At 41.1% G+C, this 27,510-nt stretch overlaps 3 protein-coding genes across 3 annotated transcripts; 2 read left to right on the top strand and 1 right to left on the bottom strand.

Moving 5' to 3' along the window:
* Nucleotides 1-260: 260 nt before the first annotated feature.
* On the bottom strand, nt 261-6,506 carry ftcd (formimidoyltransferase cyclodeaminase). Its single transcript, XM_030770524.1, has 14 exons — nt 6,453-6,506; nt 5,673-5,856; nt 5,043-5,171; nt 4,859-4,947; nt 4,267-4,446; nt 3,688-3,825; nt 3,470-3,601; nt 3,322-3,383; nt 2,930-3,059; nt 2,550-2,711; nt 2,035-2,078; nt 1,227-1,365; nt 900-995; nt 261-663 (listed from the first exon to the last, which is right to left on the bottom strand). The coding sequence occupies exons 1-14, from the start codon at nt 6,504-6,506 to the stop codon at nt 580-582; spliced, it is 1,623 nt and encodes a 540-aa protein (XP_030626384.1). The 3' UTR covers nt 261-579.
* Nucleotides 6,507-7,920: 1,414 nt separating this feature from the next.
* On the top strand, nt 7,921-11,056 carry cnot9 (CCR4-NOT transcription complex subunit 9). The gene is made up of 8 exons (XM_030771872.1): nt 7,921-8,046; nt 8,513-8,692; nt 9,085-9,200; nt 9,317-9,426; nt 9,569-9,678; nt 9,946-10,044; nt 10,148-10,239; nt 10,569-11,056. Exons 1-8 carry the CDS (start codon nt 8,029-8,031, stop codon nt 10,735-10,737), a joined length of 894 nt encoding a protein of 297 aa, XP_030627732.1. The 5' UTR covers nt 7,921-8,028; the 3' UTR covers nt 10,738-11,056.
* A 701-nt stretch (nt 11,057-11,757) lies between these two features.
* plcd4a (phospholipase C, delta 4a) lies at nt 11,758-26,907 on the top strand. The gene is made up of 18 exons (XM_030772070.1): nt 11,758-11,985; nt 16,583-16,695; nt 16,852-16,875; nt 17,257-17,312; nt 17,620-17,778; nt 18,073-18,301; nt 18,636-18,765; nt 19,086-19,317; nt 19,975-20,176; nt 20,469-20,613; nt 21,469-21,621; nt 22,216-22,383; nt 24,546-24,702; nt 24,936-25,052; nt 25,567-25,745; nt 26,013-26,145; nt 26,316-26,465; nt 26,816-26,907. Exons 1-18 carry the CDS (start codon nt 11,758-11,760, stop codon nt 26,905-26,907), a joined length of 2,667 nt encoding a protein of 888 aa, XP_030627930.1.
* Nucleotides 26,908-27,510: the final 603 nt, after the last annotated feature.

Raw genomic sequence — 27,510 nt, 5'->3', positions numbered from 1 at the left:
AAACACAGCAATGCAAATATTTTGTTGAGTAAGAACTGATCACTGAGAAGTACTCACACTGTAGTGGTTACTCCTGTGGAAGGATCCAGTATGAAACACCACTCCCCTCCACCCTAAACATTATACTTTACCACTGTAAAGGTGGGGCTGCCACAGGGGTGGAGTCTGAGCAAACGCTGCATTGAATCTTCCTATTGTTTCTTTCAGGTATGTTTGCTTATTGCCAATGCGTTTTTGAAATGAGAAATAGGACACATGTCATGTAATTGTGCAAAGTTTAATTGATATCTGGAAAAAACAATAATACTATTAGGATGGCTATGGCCAGTTGGCTCATTCACACAGGCTTAGGCATTAAAATTGTGTTAAAGTGTTAAAAATACATTTAGAAATGCGGCCAACATTTCATTCAGATTTGCTTTATTTGTACATTTGTTGATGAAAATGTGTACATCTTCCCCCTCTATCTCTTGAAGAATATGTGATATCTTTCTTTTCCAGTCTTATGTCTTTGGCTGATAGACATGAGGTAAGGCCACTTGCTCTGCCCATGGAGCCGTAAAGTGAAGCGTTGGGTCTTCACTGCCTTTTCTCTGCAGCTTCCAGGACAGCACTGGCACAGTTCCTGGCCTCTTCTAGTAGTGCTGATGCTCTCTGTTTAGTCTATAAGAAAAGGCATTGTCAGCAATACATGACTGCTAACATAGAAAAATAAAAGTTCACCAGACGTCAAAACTCGACAGAGGGACACGCGTATCTAAATATATGTTTTTACAGAAAACAGAATTTATAATATTGTGCTTCATAATCATATTGATGTTCATTCTTGAATTTTCAGAGTATTACTATGGATTGAAATATTTTTGATGAATTTCTTCTTGCAGAAAATCAAAACTCACAGCACTCTTGAAGGATTCATCTGTGATGTCTTTGAGGTTGATGATTACGTTGTAATACGCTCCGAAAACTGCTGTCTCAAGAGCTTTTGCTGCCACCTGCACAGTGTAGGAAGGCACTCAGTCAACGTGTGTAAATGTCTGCTGATATACACTGGCATGTGAGCTATGTAAAACCACTAAATGTTGTTAAGCAAGTGTGAGCAAGCGTCAGTGCCATTTCCTTTATGTATTTAAGCTCTTTTCCCGTACACGTGATGACATCCTTTACACAGGACAAAATGTTCTAGGCATTTTTACAATCTTTCACACCAAAGTAAGTTCTCTCACCTGGACGTCAGACTTGCAGGCCACATTTCCATAGAGTACCAGTTCTTTGAGAGAAGGCCAGAGCAGACTGACTCTCTCAGCGAGGGACAGTGGGACACCCACGGCCTTTTTTAGGCCCTCTTGCATTGCCGCTTCTCTTCTGGAGAGGTATAGAGAGGAGCAGGTCGGTGGTGTCCCCATTACACATTCCTCTCATGATTAGTAACTAACCTGTCTGAGCATTTCTTGATTCTGCCGTAGTTTCTTAACAAACGCGGCTCATGTCAGAGAACTAAATTAGTTGGCACTGATCTAGAGTGAGACTTCTGCAGACAGCCACCGTAGTAAAGGCAGACTACAGACAGACTCCATGGCTTTTTGAAATTAGATAGACCAGGTGTGTGTGTGTGTTTGTTCAGGTATGTTGCTCTCTCTGTTTCAAATGCAGCAGCATGAGACAGAACATTTTCAGGACATTCTCTGACTCATTGAGAAAAAGAAACAGGTTCTACTTGTAGTGAGTGTGTGAGTGTTTATACGTCTGTGTGTGTGACGGAGGTTTAATTAAATGCATATCTATAAACTAGGCATGGTGTGAAGCCTTTTGCTTGCTGTAATATATGGCGTGTTCCTTCATGCCTGTCTGTTCACTGTGAGGGCCCCCTTTGTTCAAAGAAAACTGGGATAGTTTCTTTTAATCTTTAGCTATGTCAATATGGACTGTAGATAAAAATGTGATGTTCAAAAGGGTACATCAGAAAAAAGGTGGAGGTTATTAAACAAAGGAAAGATGATGAGCTCATCACAGCTTTGATTCTATTGCCAGTACCGTCTCATTTCATCTGCTGTAGTTTTGGGCATTTTCAACGCAGCCTGAAACAAAAGATTGGAAGACAGACCTTTAAAAACTATGTTAGCTACGTAAAAAACCAAAATGTTCATTCATATGTCAGATTAGTTTTTCCATTTTTTTTGTGAATGGTGGAGCACTGCATTTTCTAATGCCCCACCTGAATGGAAACAGGACAAACAAGCATTCCAGGTTGGCACTACACCCTGTGCTGTTACTACAACAGCTAACAAATTAAATATATTTTTTTTCTTCTTCATTTTGTGCTTCCAAGTCTTAATTGTATTTTCCCTCTCAATTATTTATTTTCAACCAAAAGTAGCAAACCACAACAATATGATATGACAGTAAAATAGAAACACATGAACTAATCTCTTTTAAATCGGTTAACCAGTACTATTTAAGTAGTATGCATTACTTAAGCTTTGGGAACTCCATAGTCATCTGAATAAACTTTCTCAGCACTGCTGAAAGCATGTATGTTCAGTTCTTACCATGTAGCTGTTGAAGGCTGTGGAGTCAGCATCCACCATGACCAGGAGGTCATTCATGGCCTGATGAAATGGTGGGATGATTTTTCTCATCACTCCATCCAGGGACTCAAACTGTCTCTTTCCATAAGTCATCTGCCCCACCATAGAGCCCAGAGCAGCCCCCTGGTACCAGAGAGAGAGAGAGAGAGAGAGAGAGAGAGAGAGAGAATGAGAACAGCACATTCAGTTGTGCAGTATATTCATGCACCAGCCAGATAGTTATTCAGACATATTTAGCTATCTAAATTACAATTAAGATGATGTCTTCTACTAATCTTATTTAAAACAGAGCAGAGCTCTCCTGGACCAGAGCAAGCTAAAGAAGGATAAGGACTTGTCACCATGGCAGCGATAGCAGCAGACACCGAGCCTCCTCCTGGAGCTGCTGTTCTGGCACCAACACTGCGGACAAACTGCTGCACAGACAGAGTGACCAGACGCTTGTCATCCTGAGAGGAATCCACCATGTACCTGTAACAACACCACTGACCTGTAAGATCTCTGTCATCATGATCAGTCAGCGCCATACACCCAATCAGAAACCACCCCAAGTGATACTTTACAATGAAAAACTCAATCAGACATCCACTCAGTCTTTGACCAGTGTAAAAACATCTAACTGACGTTTATCTGCAAATTTGATCCAGAGAGAAACATCATTTTAGAGATCCATCAGCTCATTTGAAAAATTGGATGCAGTCATTTCATAGCATAAAAAAGAATTTAAACTCACTCTATGATCCTTTCTTTAGGGATGAAAGGTCCCAAAGAGTCCAACCCCAGTTTGCTGATGACCTGGAGGCAAACATATTGAGTCTGTACAAAACAAACTAGACCACAACAAAGCATTGTTCGAAGAATGTTTGATTTAGAGTTCTCACCAGCCGGATTTTGTGTTCCTCTTCCACGACAAAGAGCTTTTCTTTCTGGATGTAAAATTCAGCACAGTCCAGCATTGCTTTCAGTGGGATCAGGCCCACAATCTGAGATCCTACTACAGGCAGGTTCAAATCCTGGACAGAAGCGCTCAGTCATGAATTGACAAAAAACTACTGAATTCAACTCTGGTATCGCAGAGTGAAGCTGGAGTACTGCTTACTTGAGCATCCCTGCAGATCTCTTCATAAACCACGTGCAGTGGGGTCAACTCAAAGTCCAGGATGTTGGTGGACACCTGAGCTAAGTTAGACTCCTCCAGGTACCAGCCCATACCCTGTACCTTTTTCAGAAGACCTGGCTACAATGAAAACAGACAGAAAAATTTACCAAACACTTGAAAATCAGCCTAAAGTGAAATATTTGGATTTTGGATAAAACTGATTTTTTTGCTTCAAATTCCTCACATCTTTCAGTCAAAATCTTAGATAAACTTTAAGTAAGGAAAACAAAAGCAAAGGCCGGATAGGTCTGTATAGGGGTGAACATAGAATAGAGTTATACTTTTTTTTTTTTGGAGTTCTCAGCTCTGGTTTGCCCTCTAACCTCCCTCTAATCTCTCTCTCCATTGTTACTTGGTGTCATTTTAGTCAAGAGTGACATATTCTTGTTGGTGAATATGTTACGAGCAAGGTGGGTTAAAGTGAACGTTAACATGGGATTCAACGAAAATATCTAGCCAAGAATGCTCGACAGAGGAAAATGTCTCTTAACACAGAGCAAAGCTGAATGCATGAAATACCTGGTCTTTGCCTCTTCCCTGTTCTCGGATATCGAGGGCAATGCGATGGGCTTGTTCCTTTGTGCTTAACAGGTTCACATTGTAGGCAATCAGGAACTTACGAGCCCCTGTCACTGTGGCACCCCAGGATGGCACAAAAGTGGCAGGGCCATAGTCTGGTGCCCACTCACTCTTCTTTAACTGAGAGAGAGAGAGAGAGAGAGAGAGAGCGAGAGAGAGGCGCTCCACATTCTGCAGCCTTATCCAAAAGCTTTACAACTAATTTGTGTGTCATACTAATTGTACATTTGAGTTTACATTTGTTGAAAATTGGTATACATTAACATCTTTTGGTATTGATTGAGATTACCGAGGGATTCCATTCCATTCGGATAAGAATAATTATGAGATGTCACGTGATTGTCAAATGTCTACGACAAATATTTTCACTGTAATTTATAAGAGTGTAATATAAAGCGCATTTAGGAAATTATCTCGCCATCTCAGATTTTGTAAACTATGTTTTTGTATTAGAATATCAGTCTAAACTGGACATCATATCCAAACCAAGAGACAAATGAAACAGTGTGAAATCAATGCCCAGAGGTCTCACCTTTTCCGGCAGAGCCTCATACTCTCCCGCACGCACGGCTGGCAGCGACCTCCTGCTCTCTGTCCGAGCCGCTGCTCCATACAAATACACTGCGTGGGATAGAGCGTGCAATGAAAGCCCATAAACCGCCTTCACAGGGAAAACAAAACACAGTGCTCTGGATGATCATGAGAGAACCACTGACCTGGCACATGTAGCACTTCTGCCAACTTCTGAGCAAAAATGTTGGCACAGTTCACACAGTCCTCCATTGTGGCATTCTGAACTGGGATAAAGGGGCATACATCCATGGCACCTGTGCGTGGGTGCTCACCTGGAAACCAACGGATGCAGTTATGTAAACGTTACACAAAAATTACAGAGATTACACTGCCTTACTGAACAGAAATACAAAGGTTACTGTGACCTCAAGACCAACCAATATTTCAACAGTGTTAGTGGGACAGAGCAACAGGGATCCCTCGTAGCAGCTCCACATACGTTCATCAAATGCTTTTGCAGTTTCACCTCAGGATTTATTGGGTGTGGAATCATATTTGTTGATGCGTATAGCTCTTTATGCAATATTATTCAATTTAATACAGTTAATGCACAAAGGCCTGCAGTCAGCTAAGATTTTTTTTGTTATGTTCACCCTGTTAGATTGACTCACTGTGTTTCACAGGACCTAATAAGATTGATGTTTTGTTTGTTGCAAATGATACTGCAAGTCAGCATTCGTTTGTACAGATTTAAAAATGGTCTTAATCATTTTTTTGCAGGTATCCAAGGGGGAATATCAGAGTGTGTGGTGGTGTAACAAAGCTGTGTTTACCTGAGTGCTTTGACATGTCGATCAGTTGGAAGGCAGTTCTGGCTGCGTTCAGTGCCCCCTCTATCACTGCCTGTGGGGACCCAACAAAGGTATAGACTGTGCGGTTGGTGGAGGATCCTGGGTCCACATCCAGTAAACTGCACCCATCAGTCCCAGAGATGGCATCTGCAATGGCATCAATAACCTGGCAAACAAAAACAAAAACAGTGATTTAAAATGTTTTTGTGCGCTCACACACACAGACATGCACGCACAAACCCACAGCAATAAGTGTGTGACTCTGCCTGATCATTGTTTGTCTCTAATTCTCTATAATAATGAATGTCCAGTGCTCCTCTGCTGAGGTTACTTACCATGCTCCTAATCAATGTAAGCTATGAAAATCTTTAAAATTGAAAACTTGAAAGTTGTTGCCAAAAAATTACCCATGTTATTTTGGTTTTGAATTCCTCCATAAAATCATGTCAGTGTAGTTATATATGTTGAGTGATTTTATAAACATTTTACAAATGAGATCCAATCGTACATAATATACATGATGACAGTAATCACCAAATCTGCTTCATCTGGGTGCAGGTAAAGTTACATCATGTGTAAACCAACTGACAGTTACTTGTTTTTCATCACACAGCACCTTTCTGTAAAAACATTTAACTGACATATATCAACCAGTATAGTTGATATTTCCTTTTTTCCAGCATGTACAATGTGCTTCTGATATACTTCATCAAACTGACATTCATTGTCTCCCATTTCAAAGTCTTATTTGACCCTCCTTACCTCTTTATTTCGGCCCTCTGAGAAGTTGGGCACACATTCCACCAGTTTAGCCATGGCACAGAGAAATCACAGTCTGATCTCTCTTACACCGACTCACAAACATTTACAGGGCCCCTTGTACCTCAACACGGTCCTTTAAAAGCATCCAGGCAGACAGCCCAATGCGTCTGGGGAATCATTAACTATCTTGTATGTAGGTCAGTTAACAATCAGTCTTCCCCCTCCAGAGATCATGGTCAAGGGAAGAGTCCAGATCCCAAAGGCATATGCAATCAGACAACAATCAGATATATCATTCTAGAGGACCATTCTTAAATTGGACACTGCATTCAGCTAAAAAGGTTATAAACTTGGATATGGTCTAAATATTGGGCCAACCCTAAACTTGAGGAGGTGACAAAATTTATTTCACTCTGTCCAACGCTGTAATGGCAGAATGATGTAGTTCTCCTCGAGTTTTCAGTTCTCTTTCAATAATCTATTCTTATGGGTAAATGAATGAATGAGGAGACATTGACTGTGGACCACAGTAACCAAATTCCCATGAAAACAGGTGAGAGTTGACATAATTAGCCTCAAGAACAGCCTGAGTTTAATGAATTACTTGTTCATCTAAATCCAAGTATTGCATCATTTTGTAAAAACAAAAACAAACAAAAACAAAAAAAAAAAATCAATTAGAGGCCTTTGGAGTGTGGTTACTGAATAACCAAACTGAAGGGTGCTGTTGAAAAGGTGTTTTTTGTTAAGAACACAAACAGTTTAAATCAAGCATACCCATTGGTGCGGAAAGAACGCCCTCCGTTCCCTTTGTCACTGTGTTAGGATGACTGTCCCGAGTACTTTCTTACATAGGCAGCCATAAATTCAAAATTTACAGTGACCATCATTCACAATTATAGACTAGAATTATGTCTGGAATTATATATATGACTACACTTTCTGAAAATCTTCTTAATTGTAATGCTTTTTGTGTGTGAAGGATTAGGGGGTGAGGTAGTGCTGTTCGTTGTGGTTGCAGTAGTAATTGTAGTGATCAGTATCAAATTCAAATGTGTAAGTAGTGTAAATCTTAGCACATCTCCTTTAGACCACTTAACCATATTCATAACTAGAGGCCTATTCATTTTAGGGCACTGCACATAAGCGTCTCCCTGGCCCTTGAAACTAACAGACGTATCTCATTCAAAAACCTCTATAATCCAATCAGCTGTAAAATAACTGGAGGCCATTTTATGTACAAAGAGGACGGTGCATAAATAAATGTTTCTAGGCACGTTCAAAAAACCCTTGAGAGCACGCGCACTCAACAGAAACAAATCAAAAGTGAATAAACCTTCTCGCGGGCGTGTTACTACCCCCTCCTGGAGACTGGTACAACGTGCATCACAGTGCTGTGTCTGAACCACGTGATCAATAACTATGCGTTATGACGTAAAAGGTTATGAACCTGGCGCTCCACGGAGTGTCTCTGTTTCCACAACAGAGAATTTCAAATGTTCGTGAAATTGTTCTATCTTAATTTAAAATAGGTACCAAGCAGCTACCAGGAGATCAAGTTCGGACGCTTCAAAGAATGCTGGCTACAGGAGCAGTAAGAATTCTCTAAACTTTATCGTCATTTTCTCCCAATATTAGCACTTGGGCCTTACGAAAGGAAGCAGTGCTATTAGCCCGATTGTTAGCTAGCTAGCTCACAGCTAAAAACTAGACGTCATGTAATTCACCCACAAATGTCTTTTATAGCCAAGTAGACGGACAAATGAATTTTCGTTAATGAAATCGTGCTTCCTTTGCAACAATACGGCAACAGTGTTTATACGGAATATTTAACAAGTGAATGAATGTATCTGTCACTACTGAGCAGTTAGCTCACTGAACTTTTACGTTAACGGAGATTTTTTTGGCGACTAGCGCACACAGAACATTCACGCCAGTTCTTGCGGCATTAGTTGAAGTATATGAGCAGTAGTTCTACCCAGTGTAAGCTCAACTGTTTTGGATTATTGTTTTCATGGGTTTTCAGTCAAGTCATTGTTCTGTTTCATTCTGCACGTTAGGCTGTAACCACAGCGCTGGCGCAAGTGGATAGAGAGAAGATCTACCAGTGGATTAACGAGCTGTCTAGTCCAGAGACCCGGGAGAATGCACTGCTTGAGCTCAGTAAGAAGCGGGAGTCGGTACCAGACTTAGCCCCTATGCTCTGGCACTCATGTGGCACCATAGCAGCACTCTTGCAGGTACAGTTACTGAGTCAGTTAAGTTTGTACTGGCTAATTAATTTGCACAACATTCACGTAGACATGGACAGTTCACTGTCTCTTATAGTTTTGCTGTATGTCTTATTCTCAGGGTCAGTGTGTTCAAATTAATGCCCTCTCAGTATTGTTTGAAATGCTTTTGAAGCCCTCTTTTTTTTAACCACACTACTGACTCATGTCTGAGAAGTAGCCTTGCATTGTCTCTAAATTTGTCACTATGTACGCTATCATTTCAGGAGCCATCTAAAGAGTAATAATTTAAGTGATACACATATAAATAAATATTTGAAGTTGTTTATCCTACACTGTTTGTTTGTGGCAGTGGTGAAATGATCGTGTGTGTGTGTTTCTTTTTTTCTTTTAAACTCCAGGAAATTGTCAACATTTATCCCTCCATTAATCCACCAACTCTAACAGCTCATCAGTCAAATAGGGTATGCAATGCCTTAGCACTTCTGCAGTGTGTTGCCTCACATCCAGAGACAAGGTAACTTCAGTCTCACAGAACCAGTTTCTGCTCATGCTCACCTCTTTACTGAAGTAACCATATTTAACTTCATAGAGAATTATGATGTATTCACTGTTGCATTTTCTCACTCCCAGGTCAGCCTTTTTAGCTGCACACATCCCATTGTTCCTGTACCCCTTTCTGCACACCGTCAGCAAAACCAGGCCCTTTGAGTACCTCCGGCTCACAAGTCTTGGAGTCATTGGTATTGTGACCGCTCATTTTCCGTAGTTTCTCATGGATGTTGTAGAAAGTTTGGCTCTGCTATAATCTTGTTGCAGATTGATACTGCTGATGTCGTTGTAATGTGTGTGTTTGTATTGTTTTGTTGTTGTTTTTTTTTAAAGGAGCGCTGGTGAAAACAGATGAACAAGAAGTTATAAATTTCCTGCTGACCACAGAAATCATTCCCCTATGTTTGCGCATTATGGAGTCAGGCAGCGAGCTGTCCAAGACGGTATGTTCGATCCTTCTGTGCCAGAATAGCTGAGAGCATTTTGTTTCGTTAAGTTTAAGAATTACAATTGCACCCAAAATACATTGATACTAGATGGGGATGAAATTGTTAACAATGGTCAAAACATATATCTTTTCAGATTTCATTTTTAGAATTAGATTATTCTATGAAAATAAGCAAATTCATTACTGTCATACTATAGAATCTCAAAGGTGTTAATCACGTCTAAGCTGCTAAATTGCTTTGTCATGATTGTCTCGTTAACAGGTCGCAACTTTCATCCTGCAAAAGATCCTATTGGATGACACAGGGCTGGCATACATCTGTCAGACCTACGAACGATTCTCTCACGTCGCCATGATTCTGGTAAGCAGCATGACTCAGTTTGAATTATGACATAAGTCCAGTTGGTGTGCTCTTTTTCTGCTGGCGGTATGACTCACTGGAGATGTGACTGGCTGTTTTTCAGGGGAAGATGGTCCTGCAGCTGTCTAAAGAGCCCTCGGCTCGTCTACTGAAGCACGTCGTGCGCTGTTACCTTCGCCTGTCTGACAACTCAAGGTATTTTAAGTGTTTGACAGCGTCGCATCCACTCTCAGTCACCTCTAGGAGGCGTAGTGAGCTTAATGTGACCAGCATTGTGCAGAAGAGTGGATGGGAGACATACAGAAACGTTTTAATGTGGTTCTATCGCAAAATGACAGATGTCATCGTACCTTAGTGAATAAGACATCCCAGACACCCACAAACAGTTCCAAATGTAAGACCTTGCCAGGCAGCTAGAACAACATGCCTACCCCAGATAATCATGTTTACTCAATGCACACATATTTATGCTCTTCCGGGTTCTGAGCTCTCTTATGTTTCTCCCTCCCTCCCTACCCCCTCAGAGCCAGAGAGGCCCTTCGCCAGTGTCTACCAGACCAGCTGAAGGACACCACGTTTGCCCAGGTACTGAAAGATGATACCACTACCAAGCGCTGGTTGGCTCAGCTGGTGAAGAACCTTCAGGAGGGCCAGGTTACTGATCCCAGGGGCATCCCACTCCCCCCTCAGTAACACCACACAAACTGAAAGAGATCACAAAGTCACCATCCCACCATCAGATGAGACTTTGGATGCCTGCATACGTGGGCTCTCACGCACAGAATTTTCAATGCCAAGACATTCTTTACGAAGACGGTGCTCAGTGTTTGGTGGTGTGTTTCTGTTTTTTGCTGTCCTCACTCCATAGGGAAATCTCATGCCAACTCTGTGGGGGACTGAAGGGCAGTCTGTCATCCACAGTCATCTTTCTCTCACAGCATTTTTCTCTCCTTTTGAAGTGATGCACGGACTCTAAAGTCACTCGTTCTGCTGTTTTTCTTCTCCTCCATCATTTCAGAGAAAGAGAGACTTTCAAAATGTTTATCACATTTTTTTGAATACTGTAAAATAAAATGCAGCTTTGTCAAAGTAGTACTGTATTCTCCTGTTTATTTTATACGCCATTTTTAGTGTGCTGCTTTAAAACAGTTCAATCAGGTATTATAAAGGGAGGCAAATTTGAAATCTCCTAGAAACTGATAACTATATTCAAGCCAACAGTTTGTTAAAGTAGTTTTCAGGTAGAGTAATCTCTGTTTTGCAATGCTTGGTCTTCTAATGAACACTATTCTGATATTTAAAAATAATTTTACAAAATGTGGATTGGATTGAGGTTGCGTGGGGAACTCTATTTGACGTTGTTCAGTTCGCATGAAATGGTATCTCAGCTGTCAAACCCGACATAATTGGATGTGACCAGATATCAGTATTTTAATCAATAACATGCTGAATAGAAAACATGTTGTTAAGGTTTTCAAATTTGTTGTAACACATCACTTGCAGTATAAATTTTTAACATGGCTCAAGTAGCGTTTCATCTTCAAACAGTGCCATCTCATTGAGTAATGTTGTAAAATACCAGGTGAGTGTTGCTTGGATATCCAAGTTGAACTAAGGATGGCAGCGTGAAATGATATGACCGTGTAGATGGAACGGTACCAAACTCACTGTTAGCAGTATGGTTGCCAGGTGGAAGGGACCCCCAACTAAAAGATGGCCATTTGCACCTGTAAAGTGAGCCAGGAAGCCGAGCCTGGGCTGTACATTTTTAATGCAGAGAAACCTGAGCTCCAGAGAGAGGGGAAGAGTCCCTATAGAGGTATGGGACTGGGCTCCAGAACAGGCCCAGACAGACTATGGGGCCAGTCCTGCTCTCAGCCTTTGGAAATGGCAAAAATGACTCAGAGAAAGGACGTGGATCTGGAGTTTTTCAGCCTTCCCGTGCTTCTTTTTGTCATTTTTGTTCTCTCTTTCCTTTCCCTCCTTCTGTCTCCCTCCTCTCTCCTCTTCACCACTCCTTTCTCCTCAGTAGCCACCATAACAACAGGCAAACTTGACTTATAAATATTTTATGTCTGGAGCTTAGTAACTGAAGACGGGCCTGTCTCAAAGCGTTCTGGGCTTCACGGCACAGGGACGGGACAAGCGCCCAAAGTGAAGGACTCCTACTGTAGAGAGGACCGACCATCACAAAGGCTTAAAAATGCCCTCTTTACAAACGTGTCAAACCAACTGACGTTCTCTCTTTACCACCAGGCTCAGAGGGGGGACTGTCTGCTATATGGTTTTATAAACGGGTCACAGGGGCTCGCATGAAAGCATTTTAATTTTTGATGAGCGAATTGTTTACCATGAAGTGAATCCATCGATATACATTTACCCTCTGCACAAGTTCTCAGCTTTTTGTTTACACCTTGAAGGTTTTTTGCGATAAAATGAATACATTTTCAAAAGTGAGGTACTTTTAGGTTAGACATGACCTTGTAGCTTTAGAAGACTCCAGATATACTTCTGTTCAGACAGGAACTGAAGAACAATAGCCAACTGGAGATGAATGGACCCTTTTGTGTGTCTGGAAAACCGTGACCTCTGTTGTTCAGCACCAGGCATGCATTCTGAATCCTTCCTCAAGTCAACATCTTTGTAGGTTGAAAAGGATACAGGGTGCTTTGTTATTCTTACAAGGCAATCAGTTGTTTCAAGCCTGATTGTGCTTGTTGATCAAAACTAAAAATGAAAATCCACAGGTGGCTTCATCCACAAATCCTGAGAGATGCTGCACTGAATTCCAGAAAAGATGCTGAAAAACAATATCAAAGTCCGGTTGCATTTGTGACTGGCATTTGTGATAGCTTTTATTAAAGAATATTTGACACTATGCCTATAATGCATTGCCCTCAAGGGTTTGATTGGTTGTATTGGTTCAGAAAATTCTAGTACAACAAAAGGTTACTTTCATCTCTTCTCCCCTGTGGTATAGATCAGAAGAGTGTACGTACTGATGGAAGACTAGAACAGGAAGCCAAACAATTACATGACCAGTTGGAGTTTACCCTATAAAGGTATCCAGATCTTTAGAGTCATAGAAGGACACAGCACAAGAAATTCGGACTTCAGAGTTATGTTGTACCATATAGTCTCTGAGCCGTTGTACAAAGGTTGAGGTAAAAGCAAATGCTTTTATGTTGCCCAGTTTGTACAGGGGTAGTGAGTAGATGCCAAAGTGTTTTAAAAAAAAATCTTTATACAAGTTTGCAGTTTACACCACCAAACAGTTCATATATACCATCAGACAGTTAATTACATAAGGCTCGGCCGATATAGCATGTTCTCTTTTGTGTCCATGTGACCTTCAGTACATTAGAAAAACAAATCACCTGCAAACTTCTATCAGTGAGCTTCAAAGCTGCATTGTCAGGGGGCACCTCAAATTTCCTGTGATCGGAACGTTTCAGAAGCCGCAAAAGCATATCTCTGTGCATTTGCCTTTTGTGGTATTAATAAAGCTCCCATAAAGCTCAGATATAAAGATTCAGACAAAGGTTATTACCATGTCAATGCAAATGATTGCATAGCTTCCTTTTGGCCTTAATTTCTCCTGTTCCCTCTAAGTCTCTCCCTCTGTCCAGCTGGTGAGTGCATGCACTTTCTGACCTCTAGGTGGACCTGTATGGTTTTGTTTTGATACATGTGATTCATTCAGTGAAAAACGTGTTGCGAAGAATGTCCACAATATCATGTTCACACTAAATTTGCGTCTTTGATAGAGGTACCTTTGAATATACTCCGTTAATTCACAGCTCTGAACAAGAGTAGTAAACTATACATTATATGAGTGTACCCTAATTAGTCCACTTATAAGTAATTAAGACTAAGAGTTCCTGGGTACTTAAGAGGTGTTTGTAGAACTGGACAGAGGCAGTAATTATAGTCATGTGACTGGAGTGTTTCCTCCTCTATAAAATTTTGCATAAGTGCACCATCTGCCTTATGTCCTAAATTGAGATGCACATATATCATATATACACATATGCATAGCTGCATAACTTAAAAAATGATACAGAGATTTACATAAAAGTCCAAAGTCTAGTTTCATCGACCAAATTGTTAGTGTAACTTAATTCTAATCTCCACCGACTTTTGCGTTCACCCTGGCTTCTCTCTCACTCTTTCATAAACATGCGTATGAAAGAGTGAGAGAGAAGCCGGGAGTTGATGCAAAAGTCAGTGGAAATTAGAATTAAGTTACACTAACAATTCACGTTTTTATCTTTTTACTTGGACTACATTCCTTTTTAGTTGAGTGCAGTAGTATGTCTGTATGCTATATGTGGTTATATGCACAAATAAACTACTGTTTCAATTTCAAGGAAATAGCATGAAACTTGTGTACTTTGAGCAAGGGAGAGAAATAAAGATTGATTTGTGTGTGTGTGTGTGTGTGTGTGTGTGTGTGTGTGTGTGTGTGTGTGTGTGTGTGTGCGCGTGAAAGAGGAAGAGACAAGTTAAGCGTAAAACAGAGAAATGGAGAGGCTGTGTGTGTAAGACGCAGAAGTTGTGTGTGTGTCTGTGTGTGTGTGCGTGTGTGTGTGTGTGCGAGAGAGAGAGAGAGAGGAGTGCCTGCGTCAGTGGAGGTGTGGTAGAAGGATCGTTTGTCTCTCTCTCAGTGCTATTGTAGAATGCTGACCGTGAGGGAGGCAGGCAGGCTGGGCTCCAGAGGGAGGCAGCTCCCCTGACCACTGTCTCCCTGTCTCCACAGCACTTCAGCAAACACATCAACCAGCAATGAGCCTCCAGCTGGTGAGTGCACTTCTGGACACAGTCACTCCAGCTCTTGACCTATCCAACACCTCTTTGGCCTTTGTGGTCTGTGTGACTGGTTTTAACATGTTTGATTCATTTAGCTGAATATGAAGGAGTTGAATATGAAGGAGACAACTAACCTTGAATTCTTCATTGCCGTGAATGGTTGTTTTGTTTCTCTTTTGTTAAGACAGTGCAACCAAAGTATACAGTTCTAGCTGTGCTCTGTCAGCATTCTGCATCTATTGCAGGTCTACAGACTTGAAAATGACATATCTAATGTTTTGTAAAAAGAATTTGTCAGTTTTTAACTTTATAGACATTAGGTGCTTTACCAAATTTCTTTTGAGTTTTGCTAAAACAGTAAAAGTTGACAGGTGTGCCTCTGTCACAAGTCACTGCTTGTGGATTTTCCGTTAGGTTTCAGACGTTGGTTTTATTTGGTAAAGTGACTCAATTTTGCCAGCTTTTGTGTGCGGACTATATATTCAAATTGAGGTGGGTTTAAAAAGCTTTTACACATGTTTGGACCTATGCTCATATTCTGTGTGGGACCAGTTGGTGTTCATGGTAAATGTTACATCACATTGTCAGCCATGTTTTTAAGAAATGACCTCTGCTTAATTAGTGGTTGTTACCCCAACAGTTTTACTGACCTTGTTTATGGATTGATTTGCAACTGAACATAAATTATATTTCACCGACAGCTGTAATAAATGGAAATGTTTATCTTAACACCTCTGCTATCTGTAAATAGACATATGAACAGAGTGTAAGTTATAAGCACATACATACAATTATCCTGTTATTATTGCAGATAGATGTTCAACAATGATCTTTACCTATTCTTTATTTTGACTGATTTAAGATGGTGGAAGTACATTTATTAGGAAGTGTGACTACAGTGAATGCTTTGTGATCTAACATTGTAACAGGGCCGTTGGTTAGTCTGAGGTGTTTTCCCACTTGCTTTAATGGGAAGTAACACATTAGCTAATCTAAGCTTTTTGTGTTGGATCAATGGAAAGGAAGGCATTATTTAGATTTGGTATAAAAAGTTAGTACTTGTAAGTTCTTTTATTTTTACAGGTTACACCAAAGCCATAGATCCCATAGGAATGACATAATCTATGTAATAAACACAGATTATTACAAATTGGAAAGTATTTAGATCTTATAGATACTTTGTAGGCACATGCATGTATTTCATAACTTCAAATTCTTATCCATGTTATATATTGAACCCTACTGCATGTGATGCATTAGTGGTGTTGATTTGTTTTGTCTTTTGTCTTTTGTTTTGGTCCAGAAAAAATATAGTTTCGGTAACTATTATACCTTAGAGTATTGACTTCTTAGTTTAATGGTAAAAATGATTGTGCTCCTGTCAAAGGTCTTTATTCACTCTCTTTGCCTTGTTTGTGTTGCCGTCTGTTGTGTTCTTAAATCAGATCTGTACAGTCAGTTTGGAAAAGAGGGTGTACATCTGGTGTAGGAACTTTCAGGAGTAGCAGATCTATTCAAAGTCTAAAATTAGTGGACATCAGTGAAGTTAGTCCTTAAACAAACTGTTCAAAACGTTACAACAGAAAGATTAGCCGAAGCACAAAAGACGGCTGCTAATGTGATGTGCTATAGCTGGCACCGGCAGCCACCATATTCACAGGCTAAACATGCAGCCAAACAAAGACACTGCTCAACTCAACAGGAAAAAGTGCTGTGCTGTTTCCACCAGTTGTCTAAGGCTTATGCCATTAGAAAACCCACTGAGTTCATTCTTGGTGATTTAGAGGGACTGACCGTGGCACAATTAGTGGACATCGCCACAGAAAACAATGAGACGCTCAGGTGAAATTACTGAATGTGATCAGATTGAAAAAGCAAACTGGCAAAAAAGAAATCAGTGGTATAAAGAATGTTTTACCTGCTTCATGCTGATACATTCTTTATAGTCTCTCGACATAGCCTAATGCCTTTCTGTCTCTATGTCTTTGTCTCCTCAAGAATCATAGTGAGAGGTCAGCTAAGGTAACCTATACTCCTCAATTTTAAGTCCTGGACCTACAAGGTCTTATTTCTTCATCTCTATGTTTTCTAAAATCAGGGAAGACTTGTAGCATGTACAATGCATATACTCTTTATGAAATTTTCATGCCTGTGCGACTGCTGGGGACTGAGAAAGAGAGACAGAAACAAAAGTGGAAAAGGTTTAGGTTTTGATCCTCAACAAAGTTTCCAGTGATTTCTTTTTTTTTTGCAGCATGCACAGATTTCAGCTAATGAATCCTTTTCTTTCTCTCGCTCCCTCTCTCTCTATCTCTCTCTCTTGTTCCTACCCTCTTCTCCCTCTCTACATGTCTCTCTCTACCTCTATCCATGATCTCTTGACATCTGAATACTTTTCCCATCAACAGATGACAGAAGTCTGACAAGGCACCAAATGGCTTCTACCCAAAGTGGTCAACGTAAGTTAACTTAACTACATACAGCAATCAGAGAAAATGTGAACAAAATGATAGGGTGAGTGTCATTACCCAGTCAGTAAACCACACCAGTCAGGTCACCCGCGTGCATGAACTGTGGTTGTTGACCGTACATCCCAGCGATATGTCTGTAAAACAGCACGTGGCAGCTGAAAAAGTCGTATTATTTTCCGATGTGACTGACAGACGTTTGTCAGAGACATGCTGACATCCAGCCATTGGAATCTAGGTCAGGAAAGGTAACCCTGGTAACCTTGCTGTCTGACCCCTCCTCACCTCTCCCACTCAGGTATCCAGGGCGATGACAACCTGCAATCCATGCTCGTCGGCACGGTGATGAGAAAAGTCAAGTCACGTACCTGGAAAAAACAACGTTATTTCAGGCTGCAGGAGGACTGTATGACTATCTGGTACAAGTCCAAGAAGGCTGGAAATGTCCACTCCACACGTGAGTGACTGGGCCTCCATGTTCCCTCATGGATCATACACCGAACTATTCATTTCTTAAAATCACCTTCAGTAACTTAAAGTTGATCCATTTTGATAGAGCCCTTTTCCTCCCTGTAATTAAATTGTTGGTATGATACTTAAAATTCAACGTTTCAGCACACAAACATAATGTTTTGATGTTTACAATACAAAACAGAGTATATACGAAGTGCTACATTATCTATGTACAATACTTGTGACAGTACTGGTAACACTAACATCATCTCTTTTACATCTTAACATTTCTTTGCAGTGTCTGTGAGCGATGTGGAGGCTGTGAGGGAGGGGCATCAGTCAGAGGTCTTGCTCAGTATCGCCGACGAGTTCCCTCCAGAACGCTGCTTTACCCTCGTGTTCCGTGGCCGCCGTGGCAACCTGGACCTGGTGGCAGAGTCGGAAGAGGAAGCGCAGATTTGGATTAAAGGCATACGGAAACTCATCGAGAACATCGAGAACATGGGACAACGGGAGAAGCTGGATCAGTATCCTTAATGAGTCGCCGACATTCTGTATGACAGAGTGTAAAGGAAAAAGCTCTCTACAGTAATTTAAACCATTAGTTTGTTCCTTTGTGCCCCAGGTGAGGACACTTTTTTTTTTTAATCACTGTCCTCTCCCACATTAACATCAGACACTATGACATCAACCTGGGAGAGAACTCTGAAGCCTATGCTTCTGCATGTTCCAGTGAAATATAGTTAGACTGTACACCTGATGTATTCACGGTTTTTATCCAGCACTCAGTGTAATAGGATGTGCAGTAGCCTGCAGATCTTGTTCAGACTCCCTGGAGTTCCCCTTGACCAACACACCCAGATGGATTTGTGACTGGTTTAAAAAGGCAGACAAAAACAAGGATGGAAGGATGAACTTTAAGGAGGTCAGAGACTTACTGAAGATGATGAATGTGGACATGAATGAGCACCATGCTCTCAGACTCTTCACGGTAAAAACATCACAGCGCATCACTCTATGTTCCCTGACAAGACACACCCTCAACACCTCTGTTCTGACCTAGGGAAAGCGTTTAGCATCTTAATAAACCACATAACACTTGTCATATGTTTACCGATCATTACAGTGATATTTGTTACAGTTGGGCATTCCCAGAAACCTGTGCTCTCCTATTGCCACATTTGACACACCGAGATCCATTTTTAACTTATTCATTTTCCCTCTTTAGGCGATTGGATATACCAAGACTTTGAGAGTTTGATTTCCTTTTCCTGCCTCAAATGCCCTCTCGATGTGTCCTTGTGTTTTAAGATGGCAGATAAGTCTCAGTCGGGGACGCTGGAGGATGATGAGTTCGTGCTCTTCTATAAGATGCTGACGCAGCGTAAGGACGTGCTGCGGATCTTTCAGGACTACTCCAGCGATGGACAAAAGCTGACATTACGAGATCTGGAGGATTTCCTGCAGGAGGAACAGCTGCACCAAGAAAGGGTTCAGCAATATGCATTGAAGCTTATTGAGCGCTATGAGCCCTCTGAAACTGGTATTGACCCTATCGACATCAGACACTCCAGAAGATTCTGTTTACCAGGCTCATCTGTTTCATTATGCTTCATGTAGTTTACATTTGCTTTACATTTCTTTGAAATTAATACGGGAAAATCTGCACTTACAAACAATAGAGGAAAGCAATTTAGTATATTGTTTAAGCAAAGTGCTGAGGTCCAGTGCATTCTTATATTACTTGTGCATTACTTGAGACATCTGTGGGTCTAAGCTCCAGAAACGTTACTTAAACATACAGTTTTGAGAACATTGTACTTTTTATCCCCATACATCACCTAGACTTACTTTTAACCTCTACTATGTGAATACATTATAGAACAGTGTTTTCATATTTCTAGTTACATGAGGTTTTGAAGAACACTATTTCTATTTGTCTCGATTGAATTTCACTTTTTTGCCATATTTTCTGATCTTTGTGATGGTCTTCTGTTGACCTCTGTTTGTTGCCATCCTTGGGACATTACAATGGTCCTTTTGTTCATTTTTATTTATATACTCTTTCTTCATTATCAGTCCTTAAAAGCCTGCTCTGTTCTAATACGTGTGAATTCACTCATCTTACATTGACCGTAGAATCTGGAACAGACTGAATGCATCTTTTCCTCTTTTCATCCTTCTCCTCACTCTTATGTAGCGAAGATGCTCCATGCTATGACCATCGATGGGTTCCTGATGTACTTGAACTCTTCAGACGGGTCCATATTTAACCCACACACTCTGGGGATGTACCAGGACATGGCCCAGCCCCTCTGTCATTACTTCATCTCTTCCTCTCACAACACCTACCTGCTGGAGGACCAGCTCAGAGGCCACAGCAGCGTGGAGGGGTACATACGGTAAGTCTGTACCCTTACAACCTCAACCTGCTTACATGCCTGTTTAAAGCAGGTTTTCCCAAAGATACTGACGTAACCAATAACTGGTGCATAACAAATATTAGTAAAAAGGCAATTGGGGTTTACTTTTTCTCATCTAAACTTCAGTGAGTCATTACTTGAGTTGATTTTCCAGTCAACGCCGATTTTCCAGTAAAAGTAAAAAAGGCCAGCTGAAGAACAAAAGGCATGACATGTTTCCTGGGATAGGTCAGTGTTACAGTGCTTTAATCGTGACACTGATCCTCCTCAGTGCGCTGAAGCGTGGCTGTCGCTGCGTGGAGGTGGACTGCTGGGATGGCCCTAACGGAGAACCGATAGTTTACCATGGTCACACTTTCACGTCCAAGATCCTCTTTAAAGATGTGGTCATCGCAGTGGGGAACTACGCCTTCAAGGTGCTTTCTGGAGTTTTTAGATTTCATGTCTGACTTTCTCTCTATGTTTCTGACTTTCTCTCCGTTTCTTTTTTCTTTGCTTTCCTTTTTCCCTACTTCTGGGTCTAATTCAGTCAAACATAATCAAACTGAAAATGATGATAAAATGTTTCATTTTGTTGGTATAAAATTTATAGCAGTATGCTTTCCCTGTCACACCAAACCAAACAATTCTTGACTTCCTCTTTGTACAATAGTTATTTGTCAGCTCAGCGGACGATTAAGACCAGGGCCATTCAGATCCACTCCTGGAGGTCCACAGTTATGTTGGCTTGTGCTCTCACCTAGTAAGATGTATGCACTCTTCAGCCAGTCAGAGACCTCTGTGTTTCATATTTTTTTATGTATTATGTTTCATATCAGTGTTGATATGAAAACTAGAAGGACTGGAGCTCCAGGATCTCCTGTATTAGACTGCGTCAGACCTCTCTCCTCCCATCCTTCACTTTATTCTTCTCCCTTTCAGTTCAGCTCAGTTAGTTTTTATTGGTATGAACTGCTGATTAATGGTTCCCTGAGCAAGTAACATTAAAACAGTAATACAAGAGGGATAACAAACACTCCCCGTCCCCATCCAGGAGCTCTAGAAAAACTAGGCCAGTATGCTGTATCACCCTGTCTGGATGACAGAAGTGTGTGCAGTCTGGTTCACATGTGGGTCAGGGCTCCTGGACCTCATGTAAATATCTTAGCGTCTGGCCGACCCCTGTATGGGCGTGTAGAACCCACTGGATGCGAGGCAGGTGTAGCCTTTCCCCACGGATAATACTCCCCTCATGAGTAATTCAGCACCTCTCCTCTCTCCCCCTCTCCCAGGTATCGGACTACCCAGTCATCCTGTCTATAGAGAACCACTGCAGTGTTGAACAGCAGAAAACCATGGCCCAGCACCTCAACCAAATCCTGGGAGACAAGCTGTTGAAGAGCACTTTAGATGGCAAGATTCCCAATGGTCTCCCATCCCCAGAGGTGAGGCCAAATGCTAGCTTTAATTCTCTGATCTGGGGGTGGGCGGGGAGGGGGGGGGGGGGGCTTGTTGTTTCCCACTCAGCCTGGTTGACAGCCTGGTTAGCCGCCCCCTAAAGGGAGCAATAGAGCGTACTGATCCCTTGGGGGCACATTCACTTTCTGGCAGTTTTCAGCCACACTGAAGCCATTTGATCTGAGTGCATGCTACACTGACACCTTGAATTATTAAATGGCATAATATTCTTCTGCGCTATAAATGTTTCACTATAAGAGAGTCAGTCATTTTCACCATATGCCCCTCCAGTATGTACTTTTTGCATAGTCATGTGCAGTAAACCCTAATTAGGATAAGCGGCTTAGATAATGAATGAATGAATGAATGTGCAATAAAGTGTACTTGGTATGCTATCTGGATTCTTGAGGGAGTGTATGAAAGGGTAAAACATTACAATCAGAAATATAGATTGCTCTACAGTTATCTTAATTTACTAAACACATGAAGCCTGTCTAATATAATCATACATGCATACGGCAGTCAGTCCATGGTTTGTTGTACGTATGTTATGAAGCACCACATACATGTTTGTTTCTCAGGATCTGAAAGGGAAGATTCTGCTGAAAGGGAAGAAGATCGGAGGTCTAGAGGAGAGTCTGAATGGGTCAGTGGAGGAGTCACTGACTGGAGAAGTTAGCGATGAGGATGAAACTGTTGACATTGATGAAGATAACCATCGCAACGACAGCATACGTCGCAGAGCCAAGGTGAGACCCCCACCTTCTTCATCAATTGGTCTCTCATTCACCAAAACACTGTAACACTTAATTTGCAGTTAGTGCAAGAGCTCTTTTGACATGTCCACAGATTTAGATACATCCATAGATACAGATATTTGCCAATTTTTTGCTGTTTGAAAGGACTTAACATTACTTGAGTAGAATTTAAGAGATGTGTTGTGTATGTTTTATGTGAAAATTTCAAGCTTCTAATTAAGATCGACTTTTTCATTGGGCAGTCTTCCCCAGATTTTAAAATGAATATTTGACCTATTGTCTTCAACGGCATTTGAGATACTCATTTGAGATATTTCCTCTGTGGCATGAAATTCAGAACCCAAGGGTCTTTTACTCGTTCTGTCACAGCCACGGTTTTGGACTCAATATGTGTCTTCATCCTCTGGTCTTTAATCCGCTTTGTATCATACATCTGTCACTCTGCTATTGTTTCAAACCTTTTCCATGGAAAATTCCATCCAGGTGCTACTACGTCACACTGTGCTGCTTTCATGAGCGGCTGTCACAGAGTGCCTCTGTGAACCCAGATACCTTTTCTCATAGTAACTCAGAGAGCTTTTCTACCTCATGCATACTACGAGGGCAAAATATTTAGACATCTACGTGCCCACGGAGGCCACCGGACCCAGATTACATAAAACTCTCTCAGCGAGTTAATGAAAGATGGATGGGGTGAGAGCCAAGGCCAGACGAAGGGTGTTTGAGAGGGCGATCTGCTGACAGTGTTATGTGAACGTGGAGTGAGATAAAGGAGATGAGGAGAGCGGCATCACGCTGTCCTTAAGTTAATGCCATGCTGCCATGTGAGAGGAGCTGGCCCACGACGAGGAGTGCGAGGAGCCTCCTCTCATGCTGCAGGACACTTGATCCTTTGAACCCCTGGTAATTGTAGAGTGAGGGATCACCCCACTCAGTGAGCATCACTGCAACTCCTCCATCAGACGTCTTCTCTCCCAGTTTGCATCAGAATCAAGAGATCAGCTAGAAAGAGGATGTGGAGTTTTTAGTTGGGTGGTGCTTGAATTAATGTTTTTTAATCTAGAAGGTCAAAACGGGGTCTGTAGGCTCCCAAGAACTTGAACCTTCATTTAAACCAAAATTACATGTATAACTGTTACTTGGTTTGTTTGTTCTTTTTTTTTTTTTTTTGGTCTGATAGGTTTTGTCACTTAACTGTGGTGAAAACAGCCAACAGAACTCAAATTTCAGACAAATATGTTCTCTTAGGTATTTATCCTTATGATTCAATAGAGTTAGTATCTAATCTTTGTGGGATATTGAAATTGGCTCTGCTGAGTGGTGGTGTCATGTTGTAAGTGGTGCCCTATTATCATTAGCCTTGTCACATGTTAACCCTTCGGGGGTACGCAATGCCAGGTGCCAACCCAGGCGTGTTTTCACTATCTCAGTTTCATGGTTGTCTGAGGGAGTGTAGTTTGAGTTGGAGAGAGATCACCTTTCTGATACATGCAGCTGTGCAATGGAGGACCGGCTAGCTCTGCTAATCATTCTGGCCCTTTGCCTGAACAGGCTAGTCAACATTACTGTCTCCCATATCTCAGTAATAATTCAAGTGTCTATGTAGTAACATATTTTCCAGGGATATTTGAATTTGGCCCTTGTGTCTGTGAGTCCTGTGTGCCTTTTGTTGCTGTCAACCACTGGCATTGTTTGGCTAAGGAATACACACACCTGTTCACCAGGCTGAAATCAGTCCCTAATTAGATAGCTAAATTGATATTAAGTTGGATTCCCTCCCAATCCACAGATGACTGGCTCTGATGCTCATTTTCAAAGCTAATGGGAGTGCTCACATTGACACTGATGAACAATATGGCATTCATCTATGTTGTTTTAATTTAAAAAATAAAGAAAAAAAAAGCACACCTTAACACACTGGGTGCAGTTGTCTTTGAACATAAACACCTCAGCATTGAGCAAAACAAGGACAGTCGTTAAAGTATTTGGGTCTAAGTTTTAGATCACATAAATAATTACGTTTTTACATACATCATATAATGTTAAGATAATAGAAAATGCTGCTACAGTTGATACTGTTAGAAATAAAATATGTTTTGTTTAGTGTTTTTAGAAGGAAGATAAAAGCTATCCTATGTGTTCACACATGCCAGAAATCAAAGCAGCGCCTATCCAAGGAACTGTCCGACTGCGTGGTGTACTGCAAGAGTGTACACTTCAACAGCTTCAAACACTCCCGCATCCACGCCAAGTTCTACGAGATCTCCTCCTTCACTGAGTCCAAGGCCCGCAAGCACATCAAAGAAGCAGGTGAAATAGTGAAAACCGAAATGTGGCTCCCCTTAGAACAGTGTGAATCATAAATTGTACTCGGACGTTGTCTGTACCCATCTGTATTTGCTACATACGGGAGTAAATGAATTTATTTTTCATTCATACCATGACAGCGCAGTAAAAGGTAGCAAATGAGATGCTATTCTGCAGATTCATTTCTCGATATTTGTTGAGAGCATTGTGTGAGGATCTCTGTACCTTTGTTTTAGGCGCTGAATTTGTACATCACAATGCCCGTCAACTGACCAGGGTGTACCCGAGTGGCCTGAGAACAGACTCCTCTAACTTCAATCCACAGGATATGTGGAATGCAGGGTGCCAAATTGGTAAAATATTCACACAAAGTTCCGGGGAGTTCCGAAACGAGCTGAATTCAGTAGTTTATTTTATAATTCAACCCAACCTCTGAATATTTAAACCTTTCTCAATTTGTGGTATCATGTGCAGTAATGAGAATAACCTTGGTTTTGCAGTGTTGAGTTTGGTTGGGAAGGTATCATGGAAGAACACAAGCATACACAATACCCATTAAAAAGTAGGACCCAGCTGTCATGCATAAAATTTAATTGTAACCTTCACGAGAGACTACGCACACTGTGAAAATGTTAACTTGGCTTGAAAGCATTACGCAGAAAACGTAATGTGGTCATGAAATCAAGCAAATGAAGCAAAGTTTTCATTAAAAACTCACGTTTTGCTTTAGTGGCCTCTGTGGAATGGGTTATTTCATCAGGTACATTCTAATACAACTGTGCGAATAGACTGCTGTACAAAGTTTGTCCATGTTTAGGTTTAATAATGACTACCTCTCACTCTCACTTTCTTCCTTCCTATTTTCAGTTGCTCTTAACTTTCAGACGGCGGGAGTGGAGATGGACCTGAATGATGGGCTTTTCAGTCAGAACGGACGCTGCGGATACGTGCTCAAGCCGGCATTCATGAGGAGCAATGAGAGGAGGTTTGAGCCTGACAATCCACAGAACAGAGACGACTACCGGCCACTCAGTCTCTCCATACGGGTACTGTGCAGAAACCTTAAGTGACCCAAATGTAGAACCAAACCCTTTGTTATGTTGCATTCTGATAACATGTGATTATACTAATACACTGATGCTGCCCACTGTAGTACTACCCTCTTGTGTAGAACTGTGTAGATTAATTCAATCCATATGTCATGTGTTGGATGTATGTATCAGGTTATTCTGCAAGATTATTGTATTCCTTTTTTTTTTTTTTTTGGTTTGTGCTTGTGTGAATCTGTGATGTCTTTCAAACCATTTACTCAGGTGATAAGTGGACAGCAGCTCCCTAAAGTGAACATTAAGGAGGGCTCTATTGTGGACCCACTCGTACGAGTGGAGATTCACGGTGTGCCACTGGATCAGGCCAAACAGGAAACCAGATACATTGACAATAACGGTGAGGCCCAGGCCACAAATTCACAGCTAATGAAACAGTTAATGCAACACTGAGGCTACTGTTTACAACACTGTTTACAATGGCAAATTATCTTACCCCCCCTTATCATTAATGGTTCATTAATGGTAATGTTCACAGAAAACATTTATCATTTTTTTCCTATTACCAAGGGTTTAACCCAGAGTGGTATGACAATCTACAGTTCAGCATCCACACTCCTGAACTGGCACTTGTGAGATTTGTAGTGGAGGACTATGACAAAACATCAAAGAATGACTTTGTGGGACAGTACACATTGCCTTTCTCCTGTATACAGCAAGGTGAGTCCTAGCCATCAGTCCAGAAATGATATGATATGCTGATTTAAGGTACCTTCATTTCCAAATTGAGGCCTTCTTATTGAATTAAAAAGAGCACTTGAACCATAGGTATGTATCTATTCCCATGTTTTATGCATTCACAAACTGTACGTGTGAAATCTCAATACTAGTTACTTTGCACTAACACTGGAATGTCAGGGTATATCTCCAGCATATATGTAAAAGGGAAAAATATTAGAGACACATTCATATGAACGATGAGTTCATGTCTGAGCATGACAGAATCAGTCCCTAGTCTATGACCTTCCTGGTCACTAGTCTGTGACCTTCCTTTTCCTCCCAAACTGCAGGATATCGTCACATCCACCTGTTGTCTAAAGATGGGACAAGTATTCCTCCCTCATCACTGTTTGTGCACATCAGAATCTCAGAGCTGACGTGACACGAACACGCTCTGCAGACACACGGCTTGAGGATGTTGCCTCTCACCCGAGACTAATACACGACCATTACCAAGTTCATTACCATCACCAAGTCTTCCCTGCCCACATAGTCTTGTGCGGAAAGAAGAAATTTGCTATGTATCTCAGAATCTTCTGTTTTCAACAACTGAAAAAGTTCCTAACATCCTATTCATGGGTAATCATTCTGTTAAAAGGTTTTTCAAATTTGCTAAACTCACATTCTGCTCAACAAGAGCTCTAAACCCTCTTAATTTTAAGTGGTGTGGTTATTATGTGGTTGTTATCAATAAATAGTGCGCCAAATTTTTTTTTGTAGCTATTGATGAACATTACAAACTGATACTTACTGACTGTGTGGTTATACTTTAGGAAGATGATTGAATTCAATCACTTTGCAGCATTAATCTTTGTGGTGTTATCTGACTCTTTCATGTGTTCAGGAGCTTGAGTGTAATAACATAGTGTAATTACCCCCATATAATAACATATTGGTTTTTCAATGCCCGTTTTTTTGGTCTTGTGGTGCTTGGTGCTTGAAATCTTTCATTTATGGTTTGCTTAGACTTGTTGAAACTGTCAAA

The sequence above is a fragment of the Chanos chanos genome, chromosome 4 (assembly GCF_902362185.1).
Source record: "Chanos chanos chromosome 4, fChaCha1.1, whole genome shotgun sequence".
NCBI classification, from domain to species: domain Eukaryota; kingdom Metazoa; phylum Chordata; class Actinopteri; order Gonorynchiformes; family Chanidae; genus Chanos; species Chanos chanos.
Note: the sequence above shows the minus strand (reverse complement) of the source record. Positions and strands in the feature narration are given on the sequence as shown.

Coding starts and splice junctions, on each gene's coding strand:
- ftcd (XM_030770524.1), bottom strand. CDS start 6,506: ATGGCTAAACTGGTGGAATGTGTGCCCAACTTCTCAGAGGGCCGAAAT. Junction 2,712..2,929: donor CTGCTGCTATCGCTGCCATG/GTGACAAGTCCT, acceptor CTCTGGTACCAG/GGGGCTGCTCTGGGCTCTAT. Junction 1,366..2,034: donor ACAGCAGATGAAATGAGACG/GTACTGGCAATA, acceptor ATACCTCTCCAG/AAGAGAAGCGGCAATGCAAG.
- cnot9 (XM_030771872.1), top strand. Junction 8,693..9,084: donor CCATAGCAGCACTCTTGCAG/GTACAGTTACTG, acceptor TTTAAACTCCAG/GAAATTGTCAACATTTATCC. Junction 9,201..9,316: donor GCCTCACATCCAGAGACAAG/GTAACTTCAGTC, acceptor TCTCACTCCCAG/GTCAGCCTTTTTAGCTGCAC.
- plcd4a (XM_030772070.1), top strand. CDS start 11,758: ATGGCCATTTGCACCTGTAAAGTGAGCCAGGAAGCCGAGCCTGGGCTG. Junction 25,746..26,012: donor CACTCAGTCTCTCCATACGG/GTACTGTGCAGA, acceptor CCATTTACTCAG/GTGATAAGTGGACAGCAGCT. Junction 26,466..26,815: donor TTTCTCCTGTATACAGCAAG/GTGAGTCCTAGC, acceptor CCCAAACTGCAG/GATATCGTCACATCCACCTG.